This window comes from Lepisosteus platostomus, chromosome 3, assembly GCF_059453375.1.
Source record: "Lepisosteus platostomus isolate fLepPlt1 chromosome 3, fLepPlt1.hap1, whole genome shotgun sequence".
NCBI classification, from domain to species: Eukaryota; Metazoa; Chordata; class Actinopteri; order Semionotiformes; family Lepisosteidae; genus Lepisosteus; species Lepisosteus platostomus.
The window spans coordinates 79,895,175-79,914,756 of NC_142613.1; the positions used below are offsets into that span (position 1 = coordinate 79,895,175).

Below are 19,582 nucleotides of genomic sequence, written 5' to 3' on the forward strand. Positions count from 1 at the left end.
TCCTAGCTGTCCAAGAGGATGGGCTTTGTTTTTGGAGCGGGAGGGTGTTAAAGATTGCCCACCCAAGCCAGAGTGAAGCTTCCTCTTTATTTAAAAGCAGGAATGGAATTGCCAGATATGAAAGCAGATGTATTGTAATTTGGAGCTGAATTTGCTGTTCTGTGGTGTCTGTGTGTAATAGGTGTTGGAGCACAGATGTTGATGAACTGTTCTGTGAGAATGGATATGCACCTAATATACTAATCATGCCAGTGTGGCCAAAAACTCTCTGAGATCAGTAATTGTGCTTCACCAGACTTCTTAGTCTTCAGTGTTTTACAGACAGCTGCCATCAACTTGGCAGCCTTAACATATTTACAGTGCTAACCATAACAAAGGCAAATCCTTTTGCTAAAAATAAATAATTAAGTAACTTAATTGGTAACATAATTGTGCCAAAAACCTGAGCAGTGCCATGTATTTTATTTTTTATTGCATCGAACAAACATCTACATGCTTAAAATAGTCAAATGGATGATTATGTAAAATACAGCAAAGATAACCACATGAATCTGTGAATTTACATGTACTGTAGACATGCTGAACATTTGGCAGGTTATGCCTTTTTATTAGAATCACACTGTTCCAATCCAATACCGATGAAAACCAAATATCATGCTGGCGACGTGAGCACTATGGAGGCTGACACTCTGGAAGACGTCTTTAGCTTCTTTGTTCCGTCAGTCATCAGGCTCATTGCTTACCAGTAAATTGGTGGACTTCTTCTACTTGTTACTGAATTTCAGTGTATTGCCAAATGAATGTATATATAACATTACAGCTGTGATAGTAGGTAAGGGATATGATGGAAACTTTTGAAATCCAATTCAAGAAATAAGTTGTGTATAAATACATTGCGTTACCGTTTAGTGAGGTCTACATGCCAGGTCTTCGGGAGGTTTGTTTGTACCTGGAGTACAAACTAGTGTACTCACTTCGTGGAGGAGTGCACCTTGCTCAGATGTCACCTTTCATGAGAATGATTGCAGACAGGAGGAGGTTATTCGGCTTGTCTAGTAAATGTCTGTGATAAAACCTCACACTGTGCAAAAGAGCTTAAAATGCCTTCCAGAAGCGATACATTAAAAAAAATATTTTTACTTGCATTTAATGACATACTTATAAAAGCAACGAATATGTGAGTAGGCTGAGCAGCGTGGCAGTGGGTGGAGATCAGTGCACAGTGTATAACACACCCAACCAGCAAGGCTAGAGGAAAATAGCAGTGCTGCAGTCGATTTCATCAAGTGCCTCAGATAAGAAACATTTCTCTTATGTAACAAGAAAAATATGAGTGATTAAAGTTTCAAGGTCCTACACATAGATTTCCTGTGCATAGGGAAAATGTGCAGTTCCTTAAAATGTCAGTGGTCTCTGAAGCCTAAGGGTTAGTTTACTTTAGTGTAATCCACTGTTACTCTAGCATTCTCTCTTATACAAGGGTTGTATTTTACAGCCATAACATCTGAATAATACAATATGTTACTACACAGGAACAGGAACCCGTCCATGTTTAATTGAGAAATGTCACTATATTTCAGATCTCATCCCATATAAAATAAAGAAAAGGTATAATGTGTGATCCCTATTATACATTCATACATTGACTGTTGTAAAGCAATTTAGGACATGGTATTTAAAAACACACATAGCCTTTCAGGATAAGATGAAAACTTCTAAAGTGACCCCAGGTAAGTTAACGTGATTGTACACACCGTTAGGAACTGAAAAATTGAGCTGTGTTTATTGTACTAAGCCTCTTCAGGTGATTTCAAATACCATCCGCTTCTCAAGCACTCCTGCAGTTCTGGCTCAGCAAATGGTTCTGCACCTTGTTCTGAACATTAAGTGACTTGGATAAGGACTATGGACTACTGGGATCTCATAATTCTTGGCTTGCCCTGCCTATGTGAATTTGTTGAAGATCTTATCTGGAATGACCAGATTAATTTTACTTCTTCATGTAGTTATCATCTTTTACCACCAGAGGGAGCCCAGCACACCGTTTGTCATTTGGTCACTTCCTCAGTTCTAGTTGGGAACATAAGAGATAAGAGATAAGATGAGATCCCTGTATTGATGATATACAATTTCTTGCATTAGGAATTTGACTTTTCCCAAATCCCAGCTTGCTCTCCATGAGACACACAGACAGGGAGAGAGAAGCTTGGGGTCAGAGCGCAGGGTCAGCCATTAATACGGCACCCCTGGAGCAGTTGGGATTAAGGGCCTTGCTCAGGGGCCCGATGGAGTAAGATTCCTCTGCCAGCCACGGGATGCGAACCGGCAACCTTCCAGCCACAGGAGCAGATCCTAAGCCACTGCTCCACCCATTAAAGCCACTTAGAGATTTTTGTTTGACTTTTATTGATGTTGCTCTTGTGAGCAGTCTACACAGATAGACACTTTTTTGTGTGTGGTTTTCAGTTTGTGGTCCATTGCCAGAGTATTTGTGTTAACAGGCCTTCTTGTTGTACTTGTTAATTGTAAGATTAGACTTAATTTGGGGAAGTCTTTTATGACAGTGTTGTTTAATATAAAATCATATTTCCTGCTTTATTGCTCTTCTGCACTAAAATCCCTTGAAGTTGTTTTAGAGGCTCTTTATTTTATTCAGGTGCATAAATAAACTACCTTTGTCGCGGATCACGTTGCCCCCGAGCGCCTTCAGAGCGGCCCACACAGGGTCTCGCATGGCTCAGGGGCACTGCGGGCGGCCGCCTCACATGAGCTTGACCAGGATGAGCATCAGGATGAGCACTAAGACGATGAGGAGGAAGTTGAGCAGGAGGTTCAGGCCTCTGTTGACTGCCAGGTCCATGCTGGGAAGAGGCTGTGCTGGGGACTTGCTTCCAGGGGGCTGGAGCTGCAGGACTCGTGCAGGGAGACAGCTGAGAGATGACTACTCCATCCTGCTGCGTTTCAAGCGTCCTGTTAGCATTAGCAGATTCAGCTACTGGGGGGAGAAAAACAGACAGAAACCAAGCTGCGGCTCAGTGTGCTCTCCAGGCTGTTGTGGGCAAAGAAGCTGAATGGATTGAACTTCATTTATGCCAGCAGACAAACTGCGAGCTTCACCTCTGCTTCCTCTTGAGCTTTTGGGCCTTTTTGTTGTTAGAACCAAGCAAATGAAATTTCTTCTGTCATTTCTATTCCCTTTGTGAACAACCTTACTAGGGAGACAGCAGAAATGAAACTGTCCTCTCAGCTGTTTCTGTGTTGTGAACCATTTGTTGAATTGACTTGTTTTAAAAATCTTGGACTAGATCAACTGAACTGCCAGCATGTGCTTCAGAACGTGTGTGGACTGAACAGAAGACACAAAAGAAAATATTAACAACATACACCTTTTGTATTTAGCATAAATAACATTTTGTTCAATTTTGTGGCCAGTGCATGATTGCAAATTGAAGGGGGCTAGAACAAGCTACCTATCCATCTGAGCTTTCTGCTTTCAAGGAAGAGATGGGTGAGATACAGTAGTCAGAAAAAACATATTATAGATGTTAGATGCAAGAGGAGACCATTCTGCCTTTATGTTGTAAAAACACTAACATCTGTGTTAAATGACTCCTCTGACTAAAGTAGTGTAATTGTAATATTGATCTCTGCATCTGAATGCAAAAACACACAGATCATTTTTAAAGATAAAAAAGATGTAACATTATTCATTTTGAGTATTCAAATTTGATATATTCTACAGATATAAATGCCATCATTCTGGCGGAAAAAGTATCCCTTTGAATTTGAATTTTGGGTGCTATAAGTGAAAATTGTTTTATTCCAGCTTTTGAGTAGTTGCTGTAGAACAATATACAGTATATAGAACTTGGGTTTCATAAAGTACCTCAGATTCTACAGTATATACATTGGTTATTAGCCTGAGAAGAAGACTCCGTTTCTATGATAATTTGTATGGTCCTGAATCAAGTATTTACAGTGATTGCAATTTCATCATATTTGAGCTAATATGTAATACTTAACCTTTCCATAGTTTATAATGTGTGAATACAAATACAGAATTTAATTGACCTTGGATTTTTAAGTAATTACTGTACAAAGCAAACCTAAACCAATCAGTCTGGGAGATTTGTAAATTGTCTTGTTTTTTCTTTCTGGTTTCTTGTATTTTTTTGGATTTATTTTAACAATTTCTTAGCTGTAAATATATTTCAGTTAAGTTTAGATACAAAGGAAGTGCTGTCAAGTTATTTTAGAATTATGTACAGTGATAATATTTCCACGTGTGGCATAACATTCATAGATACGCAAGGGAAATGAAATAGGACATGCAAAGCATTCATTAGCAAATCTTTTTAAGAGGTAAAATAGAAACATGAAAATATTGGGAGAGACAAACTGGTGTCATAGAAGGAAAGTTGTATATTTCAGCCAGTGTTTGGTTGCATAGTTTCTCACTTAGATGCTCGGTGTTTCACACATATTTCCTTGCACACCCTGCTAGTGCTAGCAGAGGCCTAGAAGAGCCGGACTGTGAAACTGGTACAGCGTCCACGCGTGTGTGAGCAAGCTGTGGCACAGAGCTGCAGGCTGCAGGACGTGGAGTGAAGGGGGAGCAGGTGTGCTTGAAGCTTTCAGGCCCAGGCCTCTGGTGGAATATCTCCAGGGAGTGACTGTGCTTCTCTCTCAGCAGTAGGCTACAGTGAGGCACGCAAAGCGAAGTTTCACAAGCAAAGTGATACGGACCTTCACAGTACAAATCTTATGTGATTTCATGTAAAATTTATTAAATTTTTAGTCTCATTGGAAAAGAGCAAAAACAAAAAACCCTTCATGCATGGTGGACTAACCAAAACAATTTTCTTTTTATTCTAAAAGATAAATCATTTTTTATTATTGTTTTGATTAATTCTATAATGTCCTTTGCAACATTTTTTACAGAACAAATCCCACGCGTGTTGCTCAACTACGACGGTTCTTCCCCCCCCCCTCCGCCCGCAGCCTCCCAGATGTGCTCAGGTGGTCCTCCCATTGGGTGGCGGCTGGACTCTGTCCAGTGAAGATCGGGGGGTTCAGAGTAGCAACACAATGATGTAGATTAGCAGAAGGCAGATCAAGATGAGACAGAAATTGACAAATAGCTCCTGCAGGTTCTGTTTTGTCTGTGGGTTCACTTCGATGGTGGAGGCCCTCCTGATAGCCGAGCGAGTCATGTGCTGAACTTTCTCCATGCTGGACGTGAGATTAGAGGACTAGAGTGCAGGGGGGCTGGAGGTTAGTGAAGAGAGTGCAGGCAAGAGAGAAGGAGTGCAGTGTCTTCTGGTGAGCCAGGGGCTTCGTGGGGCTAAGAAAGGGAGCAGCAGAAAAGGCAGATAAGTGAGCATGAAAAAATAAGACAAAATAAGTGTCTGATGGATCAGGAATGTATGCAATCATTCATTTAGTTGACTTAGTTTAATCTACTTTTGTTTCTACTTTTGCCCATGGGACCCTCCACATGTTTTAATCCTTTTTTTCTTATGCAGGGTCTCTGCTAGAAAAACAGAAGATTTCTGCAGTTTCTTTTAAACCGTCTTTTGTGCTGCATAATATGTTTTCCATATTTTTCTGAGCCAGTCTTAGTCTTGGTATTTCCCTCTTAGTGCACAGTTTCTTCAGTATGTTTGAAGAACTGTGGTCAGTATGTATGGCAGATACTACAGTGATTAATAAAATCGTTCCTCAAGCCCAGTCTCACATTTTTATTAGATGCAGTTTACCAAAGTTAAATTGACTTAGCTAAACATGGATGCCTTGTCTCCTCAATTTCGAAGTGTGCTAGAAAGGGGATTCACAGAAAAGTCATGTAAAACTTTCATGATTCTTTCTAATTTACATACTTGCTAGAAATGTAACTTAAGAATGTTGTTTTCCTCTGAATGAACATTCATGCAAATATTAGGAAGCTGTGACCTGTCAAAAACGAATTGAAATAGTTTCACCGCTGAAAGAATATGGTCAAAGGTGGTGATTGTGACATCACTGTAGAGGTGGCAGGGTGACACAGCCTGTTGTTTGATACACAGCTATTATCTCTTGATTGAGTGCCAGTTAGGGAGCTATTATTACCCTGTCAGACTGGAGCCTTGAAATCTCACAGTTGCCACAGTTTTCATGTCTCTTTGAAGGTTAGAAAGCTTTTTTAATTTGTCTTTAATGATACAGAAATTAAGGGATCAAGGTTCAGAACTGAACAATGTTATTTTAAAGTATTTGTTAGTGACATTTAATTTTCTGAAAACTTTGAACATAAAGGGAAACTGAGTTGTTATTGTTATTGTTTAATTTTAAGCTCTTCCTTGACGTAAGTAGAGAGACGATTGAGTCTTTTATTTTTTAAGTTATCTAAATTATACTAAAAAGCTAAGTTTACAGTGCAGTTAGATACATACTGTAGGTCAGGAAAATGTTCAGAATGCAAGGTCAAAATAGAATGTGAAAAAATTCAGTGCAAAAACTTTTAATATAATATAATGAAAGGTCTTTATAAGAGTCAAATTAAAAAGCATTTTACTTGTAACTTACTGCAGCTGAAAATGCTAAACATCGTTTTTGTGAAACTAAAGCTAAATGTGTTGTGTTTTTTTGACTGATTCTTACTCATATCCCATTCTTTTTTGATTTTATACATTGTGCCAAATTAGTTTATTGACTCTTAACAAAATAACTCATAATAACATTTCAAATGCATTTCAAAATAGCAGTGCCTGTCCTGGTTTTGTGCCAAGTGAACTACAGGAATAATGGTATGAGATGAGACACTAATAAAGTTGTCAGCTGTGTGATATAAGGGGAGACGACAGAACAGAGCATCAGGGTTTCATGACGTGAGGGTGGATGTCCCGCTGACACTCTCGCAATAAGAAAGTTTGAATCTGCGTCTCTACATTTTGTTCCTCACTCTCTGTGGCACTGTTCTGGCATCATTGGCTATAGAAATTAGATTATGTACACAAAGCTGAACAAGCTGTGCACTTACTGCCTTTGAATGACTTTGAAGCTGTCTGCGTGACTGACACGACACTGTCCAGAGCAGTGATGAGTTGTGGACGCAAGATATCTTGCTTGGTCCTGCTATGCAGTTGATGTTATTCTTAGTTATGACCTTTGCATATCACAGTCTGACATCCCATTTTACTGCAGCCAACCTGGTTCCATCATGCTAAATGCCGATAGTCCTTAGGGGATGGGGATACAGCTGGGCAGGTCATGTCAGAGAAGAATCAATTCACCAAAGAGGTGCTGACTGTAATCAACCTGCAGAAATTTTGTCTAGAACATGTTTATGAGTACAGCTAATTACTAAACAGACAGGAAGGGCATATACGTTGAAACACACACCCATTGTCAGAGACAAACTCTGTGAGTCCAGAAAGCAGCTATGTAACAGCCAGAGCAGATACAGAGTTTATTGTTGTCATTCTCCACATTGCAGTCCTCACAGTAAACCTTGCCGATAGACAGGGTGCTGGGATTCCACCATGGCTGTGTTAATCCCTAGTTTCTAGTAACAAGATCAGCGTGTTCTCATTGTTGACTGGAATACAAAATGTGCCTTGCTTAGCTTCACTTCAAACGTTACTTTATAAAATATTGAAGTTTCCCAACAACTTGCTTGGGTGATATCTCTGTGGTCTGTAAAACGTAATCAAGCTATGCATGTTTGTACATCTGGACACACAGCATTTCTCTGCCTTAAGATTTCACAGATTTATTCAAGCCGCTCTTGAAACACTGGTGACTGATGCAGTGTGCTTCTGTTGCAATAGTTATTGAAGAGTGCTTTGGCCTATTTTCTGTGGTTATTAAATTTGGAAACAATTGCTGAAATAGGGCAACTGTATTAACATTTAATGTTTTATCATTTTATTAATTATTATTTTAAGGGGAACTGCAGTCCAAATTTCTCAGACCGGTAATTAAATCTTGGTAACAAAATAAATTAATTGACAGCATCGCAAAATTGAACAAATTCCCAATTAAGCAGAAAACAGTGATCTTTGTGACAGTACTGTATATTGTCTCAAACCCCTGGGCGACTTTGCGCAAATTGCGAAGTGAAGTGGCCCTTTCTGCTCACTAGTCACTGTAAGGACTAATGTACTGTGATGTAAAAGCGAATAAGTACAGGTTGTGCAGCACACAAGGAATGAAGAAATGTTCCAATGTGATCTACATGCACAGTTAACAAGTGAGTAGTATTTGTTGACAAAACCATCTCTATGTCAAGAGCAATATTTCTTTTGTATTAAAAAAGATGTATTCACAGGCCTGCTTGTTTACAATATAATAGGGCTGGTTCACCTCAGTGGAAATTTGGTTGCCTCATTCTGAATCGCGGTGTACGGTGCTGTTTTGTGATGTAAATTGGAGGGTCTACTTGTTACTGTGTACATCTTATTGTGGTTTGAAATGCACTCACAAATGCCAATTCTTTCTAACCCCAAAAGTGACACGGTACTTTAATAAAAATACTCAGCGTAATGAGGGTGTAACAGGTAGGTTTGTAGTTAAAAGTCTCAAAGAATAGCTTTTAGAAAAGGCCTGTGAATGCTGTGATTAATCTTTTTAGTAGATTTCTAATTCTACTGAAAGTAATTTATTACAAAAAGGACCCGTAGAAAATGTTTGTAAAGTACAGACAAAAGTACAAAAAAGGTTTTGCAGTGTAAAAATAGTATGTTGTGACCATTTCAGTTTGAAACAGACTGATTTCATGAAGTGACACATTACTTTCAGGGATCATTTCTATAGTTTGCAGTAAAAATATTTATTGAAGGATAAGTCTGTTTTCCAAATGCATATATAATTTCAGAATCACAGAAGGGATATTTTTCCATATTAATCTGCCTTTCTGAAAAAGATCATTGTAGGCTTATGTGAGATCTTGGTGTACATTTGTTTTTGGGCTGCAACTTGGTAATATTTACTTTATAAATGGGCAAATACAGAGACTTTAATTTTCCCTTACAGAAATATTTTTGCTTGAGATCTGCAGTCCAAACAAATCAGCATAATCATATATTGAAACAAAGATAAAGAATATAGTCTCATGCACTGCTGATCTAACGAACTACTGGATAGATGATACAACAGTACTGTATACCGGAGTCTAAAGGGAAAATAGTCCTCTACCATTGTTTATTATGTGAAATATGTGCAGTTATCAGTCTCATTTTCTATATATTATGACAACCAACTGCCCCACATGCATAGTAAATAACTGTTAGTTTCTATTTGAACCAATCACTTGACAAACCTGATAAACATTTGTAGTGATGGATTCAGACTGAACAACCATAACCTGAATGCTGTAAGTTAGATAACTCATGAGGCGGCTTGTTTGTAAGGTTGTGCCGACAGTATCAAAACAGTGTTGTTGTGGACATTATATCCTTGACGTTGTTAAGAGCTTTGAGCAACTTGGGCTTCAGAACTCGGTCTGACTTTGAAAAGCAGGGAAGGCATCGACAAGCAAGACAGAGAATTTCCAATCAGTCAGCAGGAAGGCTTCTCATACAGTTGTAATTTAAGCGGTTTGTGACCACCACTCTCAGTAAGTTAAATAAATCTAATTCTTTTTGATAATGTGCCTTACTACAGAACCATATTTGTCTCTTAATAACTAGTTTAAAATGACAGAATGCCTCATATACATGTGCATTTTAAATTAAGAACGTGTACAATCCTTAAAAGCCAATTTATAACTGCTAATATAACAGTATAAAAGGCATGTTAAACTTGTCAACTCAAAGCACTAAGTGCAGTAGAAGTGCAGATTAAACAAAAATTCACTGACAGAATGCTGTTTAGGCTTACATAATGTTCTCAGTGCCAGGTGTTACTGGCTATAATATTTTCTACAATTTTAAAAAGTTCAAAGTTAGAAATTCTGAATTTTCTCATGTAAAATATTTTTACAGGATTAGCAACAAGTACCTGTGATGATCAGGTGTTTGTAATAATCCTTAAATAATGCTGAATATGTTTTCAAGGATTGGTTCCCTAGAAATAGTAGCACTTTACTTTTAGGTTCATCATTGAAGAAAGACTAGACACGGAACCAACAACCAACATTTCCAGCATAACCTAAGAAGGAAATCTTCTAAAACCGAATGTAAATTCATAAACAAAATGAAGAAAGACCTTTTTTGGCTGATATCCCATAAAAATATGTCATCTTAAGGCAGACAGTAACGTACGGCTGGCCGCAGTTGTGAGCTGTTGTTTCCATGATTGCATTAGTAAGTAATCTCTAGGGTCACTCTACTTCATGCACTGAAACTGACTGTCCTTTATCTTTAGAGTGTGACCTGCTAGGGAATTATCTCGCCCTCTCAAAGGAGATCACGCTGCAGGACTCCTGATGACGGTGAAGCCAAAAGAAATAAAAAGAACTGGCAATGCCAGCAATAGTGACATGGCTTTTTTATTGGCATTCGCTTTGAAACCTTTGTTAATCAAGTTTTTGTTCAAAATAGAGTTTCTTTAGATATTATCTGTTCCCTATTGCATGTCACATCATTCCAGTCATTAGTTTCATACATAAAAGGGCCAGCGCAGTTTTCTGGGTAACATAATTTTCCAAATGTACTGCTGTGTATTAAGGACAATTGCAGAGGAACATACTGTAGCTTTCACAGCAGTGCATCTTTAACCTTTGCTTGCTTGAAGGGATCTTTTGTCTGAAATACAGACATCTGCATAAATGCAAATTCAAGAGAGACCACTGTGTCTTTGATGCAAATACAGATACTTTCATATTGAACAGTAACAGGACTAGTACACTGGTGTGGGTTTTCAGATTTGCTTTCTGCAAAATAGTTTTCTCTGTGGATCTTTATTTAATGCATGAGGCTGCAGTTACATATGGCAGGCAACAGCCTCAGATATTTTTCACAACTTCTTATTTGCAACATATTATCGGCACTATTTTTTATCGCTATTCTCTTTAGGAGTTCTGTTTTGTTACAGACTTTATTGAAATTAGCTGTCATTACAATATTGTCTGAATGAATGTCTATTTTAAATGGGTCAGTAAGTCTGTTCTTTTATATTATGAAAGTAATAAAAAATAAATATATTTTGTAAATAAAATGTAAAACACGTATGGTTTGTTATATAAACTATAATGCATTAATGTTGTAAAGTTAAAGCATGCAAGAATAAACATTCTGTTCGTATAGTTTTCGGATAGAAAATTAAAACCCAGTTCACTAAAGGTTGTACCTTTTGTATATTTTAAATATTCTCATGGTTAGCCTTAAAACATTTCATGTTCCCCTTTACAGTTTCATAGCCTTCAGTTTAAATGCCATGCTTACTCTTAATATAAATATTTGTAGCTGCAGTTCATATTCAGACTGGTTTGACTCCACGTTTTTCAGTGATAATTAAGGAGCATCGGTTTTTGTTAATAATTCCTTGAAGAGACAAAGATTTGGAAAGCCTCTCTTGGATGAACTGTGATTCACAAAGCTCTAGTTTGAATAATAAAAAAGGTTTTCCAGCTCATTAAATACAAAGTCCATATAATGTATTAAAATATATCTCGTTGACAGGTGAATTGCTATTTTTGGACAAATCCATTTAAAAGCATTTGCTTTGTTGCATCATTATGAAAGGTATGTGATGGTAAATGGAAATCTGATTAGTGTAATTGCAGCCATTTGTCTACCTGTAGATCTCCTAACAATACGTTTAAAATTTTTAGCAAAATCCATGATCTTTTACAGAAATGTTTTGTTCTGAACAACTAGGTAATTTTATCGAAGAAGATCTCTCACAATCTAGAGAGTCTTGATGAATATAAAATGTAACAGTGAGCTTCACCAGCATCGGTTATCCATCACCACTGACCTCTAATTGTTCCAGTAAGTGGTTGCTGGCCCAACGTCCAGTGTGTGTTGTTCTACAAATGAATAAGGAGAGGTTATATGACTTCAGTTATTAAGACCTTGATTTTTCAGTGTAAGCCTCTTGTGTCTCCAGAGGTATTCCCTGCTCTGTCCTGCATTTCCGTCTCTCAGCCGGAGGGACTGTGGGGCCACAAGCCCTGGCAGGCAGTACGTGTGGTGTGAGGAGGATGGCTTGTCTTACCTCCTGCTCTGGCCGACCGATCGCGGACACACAGCTCAGCGGACTGTGGGAAAGCGCCCTGGTCCAACAGACCCAGAGGTTCTCTGGCTGCTTGTCTGACTATGTCACAGAGTTTATGGGAACAGAACCAGGAGGCGGGGGAGAGCAGCGCCCCGAGTAAAGGAGGGGTTTTGCTGTTTATCCAGCCCCCTGGCAACACGGATTGGACACAGTCTGTCAGAGCTGGCAGCCAGCTCTGGCTCCAGGTGATCACAGAGGGACTCTGTTTCTCTCACGACCTGTTTGCTGTTGCCATACATACCTCATTTTAAGAGTCTGGTGCTATTTTCCTTTGGAACAGGATCAGTGCGTACTCGACCATTTGCATTTCATTTGGTATGATTGCTACTACTGCTAGGGTTAGCTCTGACAAAGAAGTTCAGATGTTGCCATGAGATCAAATAAGTTGTTCTACTGCTTTCTGTGAGAAGAGCACCTCAGGGCTTCTGTCCACCTGTTTTGAAAAAGTATAACTTAAGTACATTCAATGCAGTATCTTGATTTCACTTGTTATTATTTACAATAAAGTCAATCATTTAAATGGCTGAGTTCCAAAATAAAATGATCTTCTCCAGAAAGGTTTTTTCAGAAGCTAACAACCTGATCTGTTTTTTCTAACATTTATAATATTAATCTGTGCTTGAGTTCGTGAGTTTTTGGAAACGTAAGCAAAAGGGGTTCAACAGCCTGTCCTGGAGATGTATAATCTCCCTTTCATGGAATTTAGGTTTTTGCCTTAAATCAATTTCTTGGGGATGTAACCAAGAGCTAAATTAGTTTAGCATATCTGTCTGTGTTTAAAGCAATACGTTTCAGTTATATGCTGCTGATAAAGCATTTTTAAAATATTTTTAGGATTATAAAAACTTTTAAAGGGTTAGCGCTAAGACAACTATAACTTGTCACTAATGTTTGTGTTCGGCAGCAGTTCTTTCTGATACACAGTGATGTTAATGATATGAACTGTCTAACGTCAGGGAGTCCTGCCTGCCAAAAATCCAGTTACATAGAATGTAAAAATATCATCCTAAAAAAGTATTTTGCATAAATCATAGAATATCTCATATCTTTGTATTTGACTATGGATGTACAGTATTATAGCCATTCTTCACTTTTGAAAACATGTTTTAATATTTCTGAAGCCTCTGTATTAGTTGTCAATCTTTGTAAACAGCTAGCTCTGACGTGTCACTATCGGCCCTGAGTCTTTGTTATTCTAAATGTTAGACTAGAACACATAGGAGATTGGTGTTGACCTGCTTGTGTCGACTTCAGTATTTCAGTGGGTTGGTAAAGTAAACGGCCTCCCTCTCTGCGTTTCCCCTTTCTTGTAAATCAGTGTACATATGCAAACATGGTGCCAACAAACCTCTAGAGATTTTCAGTCTACAAAGCTCTTAAGCAAAAGGAGTTTGCTATTCCAGCTTACACTTCCTTAGATGGAGTTTAGCTGGCCTCTCTTAAGTCAAAACAAGTTCCAAAATCACATTTTTAGAATGACTTGCTCGACGCACTTGGAGTAGAAGGGCAGAACTCAAACATGGGTACATAACAGAAGGATAAACTACTCTGTTTTCTCTGGCTAGAGCACTGCTGTTGTTGGCAGGCAGTGGTCTTTCGCATCGTCCCAGCTATGCTAACACACATGAGAGGAATTCTTTTTGCCGTCTTTATAATGGAAGACCAGTTGCATAATGTTCGAACTACAATGAATGAGAAGGTGACAATTTAATGCAATGCGTAATCCGAGTTGCACACATTAAGTCCTAGAGCGTTGTCTTACAGTCCCCCCTTCGACTGAGAGCTGGTACATTACGAGTCCTGACAAGTGAGCTGCTCTAACTCCTGAAGCACCTCCACTGAACAATACTCATTCATTCTACAAAACCCTTATTGCCCCTTATTTTTATGTTTTCTAAGCATGATGTTTGTATTTGTTTTCAATTAAAGTGTGAAAAGGACCTTTTGCTTTGCAAAAAAAAAGACTTACAGTTAATGCTAAACAAGTACTTATACTAGAAGGAGGTTTGACTTGTTTTTACTGTACCTTACTTACCGTTAAAAAAAAAGCCTTAAGAGTGTTTCTTATTGTGCCATTCAGACATGTTAATGATGTTCTGACTTTGCCCTGGTGATATTTTAGACGTTTAAGTGACAAATGGTGAATAATGAGTTGTTTTACCACTGCTATTACTGTAAGAGTAATGAAGGTGCATGGCTAAGGCGATCTTGTATTGTATAGCTTTTAAATCATCACTGGATGCTCTTTAGAGTCCTCAGTCTCCCTCGCTCAGCTGACTCAGCTCAGGACGAGAGAGAGAACCCGCCAGCTGGATGAAATGATATTTTGCAACATGGTGTTAGGTGTTCGTTAAGCCATACATTCTGTTTATTCCCAGGGAAACAATAATAAAACTAATACCAAATAAACACGCATATGCAGTATACACCTGTCACAGCTAATTAATAAAGTGGGTTAAAAACAGCTGTTCCAAAGGTTTTTAAGATGGGCAGTAGGCTTAAGCAAGGGAGATGCAAGCAGTTTGTTTGAATAGTGGTAAAACATTAAAGATACTGTATGTAATTAAAATTGTATTTAATATATTGTAACATCTCTGGACTTTAGTGGATTGTAATTACAATAGGTCTGGAGCTTGGTTTACATAGCTTTGTTTATTGTAATGCTCTGTGATTCACACTGCTCTGCTGTAACTGCAAGCCGTTATTAAAACTGGTTAGACCTAATTTCAGGCTAACTGATGGGTAATTTCAGTATTAAATAAAAGAAAAAATTGTTTTCACAGCTGAACGAGGGGTGCTACCCATGTCTTTACCTTTAGGATGTAATCACTCAGAATTCATTTCTTTCCATACAACTGCTTTTACCAACTTCAGTTTTCAGCCAGGATCTGAGGCATGTGGTGACATTGCAAGGAGGCTTGTTAAAATTGTAATAATCTTGTCTCATCTTTTGTCAACATCAAAATCAGTAAATCTAGCTCTGCAGTGTTTTCCATTGGAATTAATTTCCTCTTTGCAATAACAGCATTCGACAGCTCAAAGCATGGTATGTGAGGAAAGAAACAGGAAGAAATAGTTGGTTGCTCTGGTGTGTGTATGAAGGCAAAGGAGATGCATCTTCAGCCCCTGGGTATAATGCGCCTGTGTTTGACTAAATTATTGAGATTAGTGCTGTGCACCAGTCATCCTAACACCTGCTGTGTCTTCTGTACCCAGGTCCCTGGTTATTTGTGGCTCTCCTGCTGTTTTCAGGGACAAGGTAGAGCTGTGCACGAAGTCTGTTTTATGTTCCAATCTGATAATGAGAGAGTGGCAGCTGAGCTCAGTCTGTGCTTGCTCTTGTTCTCGTTGGTATTTATGTAGTTAAGATAGGGCCTACTGTGGGAATTGCTTTCATCCTGATGGCTGAAAAAGCCCGTACTGCACCAGGCTCTTCAGGATTCCCTTCTTCCTGGTTCCATTCCAAGAAAAGTTGTTCTGATAGGAAATGTGACCTGGACTTCTAACATTTGTGATATCTGATTATATTGATCCTTTGAAGGTGTAACTTTGGATACAGAATAAATCTGAGGTTTTAGCTTTAAGAGGAAACAGTGGGGAAAATGTAAATACCTATAAATATTTCAGGAGTTCTGGTAAAGAAATCTTAGCAATTTAACACTCTTCTGATTATAACACCGAGACATTATACAGCAACAAAAAAAAACAGAAAATCCACAGATATAAAAAAAGTGTGTATCATAGCATTTACAATTCCACATGGCCATTTTGGTGAATCATGGCTGATTCCTTCATGCTTTAGCTAAATTTTCTGTTGATCTTGATCTTGTATAATTGAAATATATAATACAAGACACACAGTATATATATATATTATATAATACATATACAAGACGAGTATATAAACATATCCTTACATTTATACACATTTATATACATTGTATATAATTGTATTGTATATAAATTTGTATACATTTATACATATCCTTACATTATATTATGAGCAGCTAATGTTACATCTTATGTTTGAGTACTTCTTTGATTCTTCTACCAAACTGTTCTGAGTATGATGTGTGAGAAATCGACTTATTGGCAGCTTGTCTGCCTGAAACAGGAACTGTGTGCTGAAAAGCAGGTGTCTGGAGGATTGTAGTAGAAGAGTAGACAGAGATAACATTCTAGGAAATGCAAGCAGATTAGCTGTGTTATGTGACATGGTAAGAGCCATGTCTCAGTCTTGCCAGAAATTTTGTGAAATGAATTATTGAGCCTTATTGCAGCTTATAACCACATACCTTAAAATACAGGATTTGTGGGCATTCTCTGGACGTGTAATCTTTTCTTTATTTTTTTTCTAAATTATTTTATAATTTTATCTATGATTAGGTAGTTAGATAAAATGTTGGTATCTAACACATATTTCTAAAAAGCAAACCCTTGAGTGCTAAAAAAATGTTTAAAAGCAAAAGCACTAAATGTTCAGAAGAGTTACAAGACAAACCTGGTGGCTATATCTATACATATTGCTGTATATTTTTCCTTGTAAGTCCCATGACAATGATTATTAGCAGCTCATCTTTTAAGTCAGCGATCAGGAAATGGAAATTGCACTTCATGACTTTGGTAATGGATGAGTTTTGTGCTGTCAAAAGAGAAATTAAGTGAACTGAAATTAAGATTTATATAGCTCCTTTCATCTCAAGTTGCTGTACAGAACAATACTAGTCAACATCTCTTGATGCTAAACACTGAAGTGACCTGGTGTCAGAAGGTGTTTAGAGTGTTTTAGCACAGTGGCACAGTGGAGTCTGAACACATCACAGTTTGTGCCCAAGAGGCATTGAGCTGACTCCCACAGATCACTCCTTCTGATCCAGAGCCACCTTACAACTTTCCTGGTTTGCTCCAGTGGCCTCTGATGATGGCTCCTCTGCTGTTTGCCCCTGTTGTGCCCAGTGTGTCACAGCCCAATTCTGGTCACATGGGCCAATGTCCAGCAGGTTTTACAGATCTCGCTGAATCTGCAGAACTGAAGGGGGAAGGGTTCACTAATTAATGAGTTAAGTAAGGGCTGAAGTGGAAAGAAAACAGGAAACATCGAGGCCCTCCAGGGCTGGACCTGTGAGCCCCTTGAGCCCTACAGCCTACAGAATGTCAATGGGCTGACACCTGGTCTCTTGGCTTTGCCTGAGGCAGTCCCTGACAGTCACTCATGCTGTTGTCTTAGTCTTGCTCTCATTCTGCTCCTTCCTAAGGGTTTGTCTTAGTCTTGCTCTCATTCTGCTCCTTCCTAAGGGTTTCTCCACTGTCTCCGAGACCTGTAGAATGTCTCATTAGCTCTGAAACTGGATAAAAATATCTGAATTCAAGACCTTCCTATGATTTTAGAGGGAATGCCCCAGGGAAAAAGAGTGCTCCTCTGAACAGTATGCACTTCTTCTGCTCACCTTTGTGCTGTATTAATTATTAATGTTTTACATTAGTCTGATGCAGCATTAGTGCTTGAATTACCTTATTCAACTCTCTGCAGTTTCATCTTGTGCACCATCTTGTGTTACAGTATGTTGGTTGTTATACTGTTAAAATTTATATGAGCTTTGCTTTTATACTGGCCAGCCAGCATTCCAGAACTACCACTGACTGTCTTCTGAGTAAACATCTTCTCTGTTCCAGGTTTTTCCTTGAACTTTAAATGTAACACTCACTCAGTGATCGTAACATCTTTTCCTACCGAAGTCTCTCTTTACACAAGGGCGTACTCTCTGCATTGTTACTGCACTAGAACGCAGTTCGTATATTCAGAGTCTTGTGATTGTGTTTCATAATAAAATCACATTCATATTTCAGGAGTGCTGCTAACTCTGCAGAGTATTCTGTTGTGTTTGTTGCATTTTGAACAGTACTGCAGGAGAAATTTGGTAAATGCAGTGTCAGAGTAGTGGCACTGGAGAGCTGGCGGAATGAAAACAGACTCCATTTGAGCTGTGACACAGTTTCCTTGATGTGACCATGACTCCAGCTTGGAGGTTCCTAATAGAGAGCGTGTTATCAGTGGGTGGAGAATGAAAGCTATGCCCCAGATATTTCACCTAAGGTTAAACTAAATCTGCATGAGCCTTAGTCGACCCGACAGCATGGCGACATGAGCAGAGGCTCTGTTCTGTCTCTTATTCTTCAGGGAGACTAAGATGAACCATTTAGATGAACATGGATCCATTTGGGCTAGATGGTTGATGTTTGACGTTTAATGTGTCCTTAATGTATTATCTTTTACTTTTTCTGCAGGATTACTGATGATAGTGAAATGCCTATGTATGTACTTTTTTAGTGATCACAATCCACTGGTTTTCCTCTCTTGCCTACCCTTCCCCCTTTTCTTTTTTTACAGTCCATAGGCAGACTGGTTACATTAGAGAAATGCTGTTTAACTGACAAACCTAACAAAATCTCCTTTCATATGATCAAAACAGTGACTTAGAATAGGATCATTTACATTAAGAATACCAAGAGCACAAAAGAGTGATGACACGTAACTTCCAGGAGTGTTTATGTTACAAAAGCATACTTTAATATTGCTATGAAAAGGTCTTCTAAGATACATAAAATGCAAAGTAGAGATTGCTTGAAAATTAGTTTAAATGCATATTGTAGTTACTAAACAAATAAATATGGCTTAACACTGCAATTTCCATTCAATAAATTGTTTTAAACTGAACAAAGCCCTCTCATTCCAAGAATATCTATATATAATATACCTGTCTTGCAATCTTAGAGCTGTGTAGACTATTTCTGTGAAAAGGTTCTCCAGTGCACAAAGATGGAAAATCTTACATCTTAGATTATCTATATAATGTGTTGTGAACAGCGGAATGCACAAAGATGCTTTTTTGTACTCAAATTCTAATGGGTTGCCTGTCTAAAAGAATATCTTAATTATCATTCTGTAAAGCAGAACTCTATTCACACTAACAAAGAGACACTGTAGATAAAGTAACTTCACAGAGGACTGGAGCCAAGCATTCCAAGTCTTAAATTAAATACTATGCATGTGACGATCGCTGCACTGACATTTCCTGTCACTTGGGTTTTCCATGAACTAAAACAGCAATTGTTTTTTTACTGTGTCCGTAGAGAGTTACTGTATATATTTTCTTGTGAACCTTACAATAGCACATTTCCTTGACCTGTGTAATTTTGTAATGTTGTGTATGCTGTTTATAGAGTGGTTTGAAAATCCCAGAATCACTGATTTTATTTCTTTCGGCCTCTCTTTTACAGAGATATATACACAGAGACATAAGTGCAAAGCAAATGTAAAATAAATCTGCTTTCTAAAAATCTTTTTGTGGGGTGTCCAAACATTTGCTGTTCTGTTGCTGGGTGA

The 19,582-nt window shown here is 38.2% G+C and overlaps 2 protein-coding genes across 10 annotated transcripts in view; one reads left to right on the forward strand and one right to left on the reverse strand.

Moving 5' to 3' along the window:
* The window catches only part of cep85l (centrosomal protein 85L), an 86,538-nt gene that overhangs the window by 43,545 nt on the left and 23,411 nt on the right, over window positions 1–19,582 (forward strand). The window lies entirely within an intron of this gene.
* Window positions 451–12,622, reverse strand: pln1 (phospholamban 1). Of its 7 annotated transcripts, none has more exons than XR_015935555.1 (3): window positions 12,139–12,291; window positions 11,899–11,950; window positions 451–2,992 (listed from the first exon to the last, which is right to left on the reverse strand). XR_015935555.1 is itself a non-coding variant. In XM_088627029.1 (3 exons), the coding sequence occupies exon 3, from the start codon at window positions 5,229–5,231 to the stop codon at window positions 5,073–5,075; it is 159 nt and encodes a 52-aa protein (XP_088483155.1). In that variant the 5' UTR covers window positions 5,232–5,344; window positions 11,899–11,950; window positions 12,139–12,291; the 3' UTR covers window positions 4,339–5,072. The 7 variants fall into 7 exon arrangements, 2 of the variants coding, with proteins under 2 accessions (XP_088483155.1, XP_088483157.1); XR_015935557.1 differs by having other exon boundaries at window positions 11,826–11,950; XR_015935556.1 differs by having other exon boundaries at window positions 451–2,995; window positions 11,826–11,950.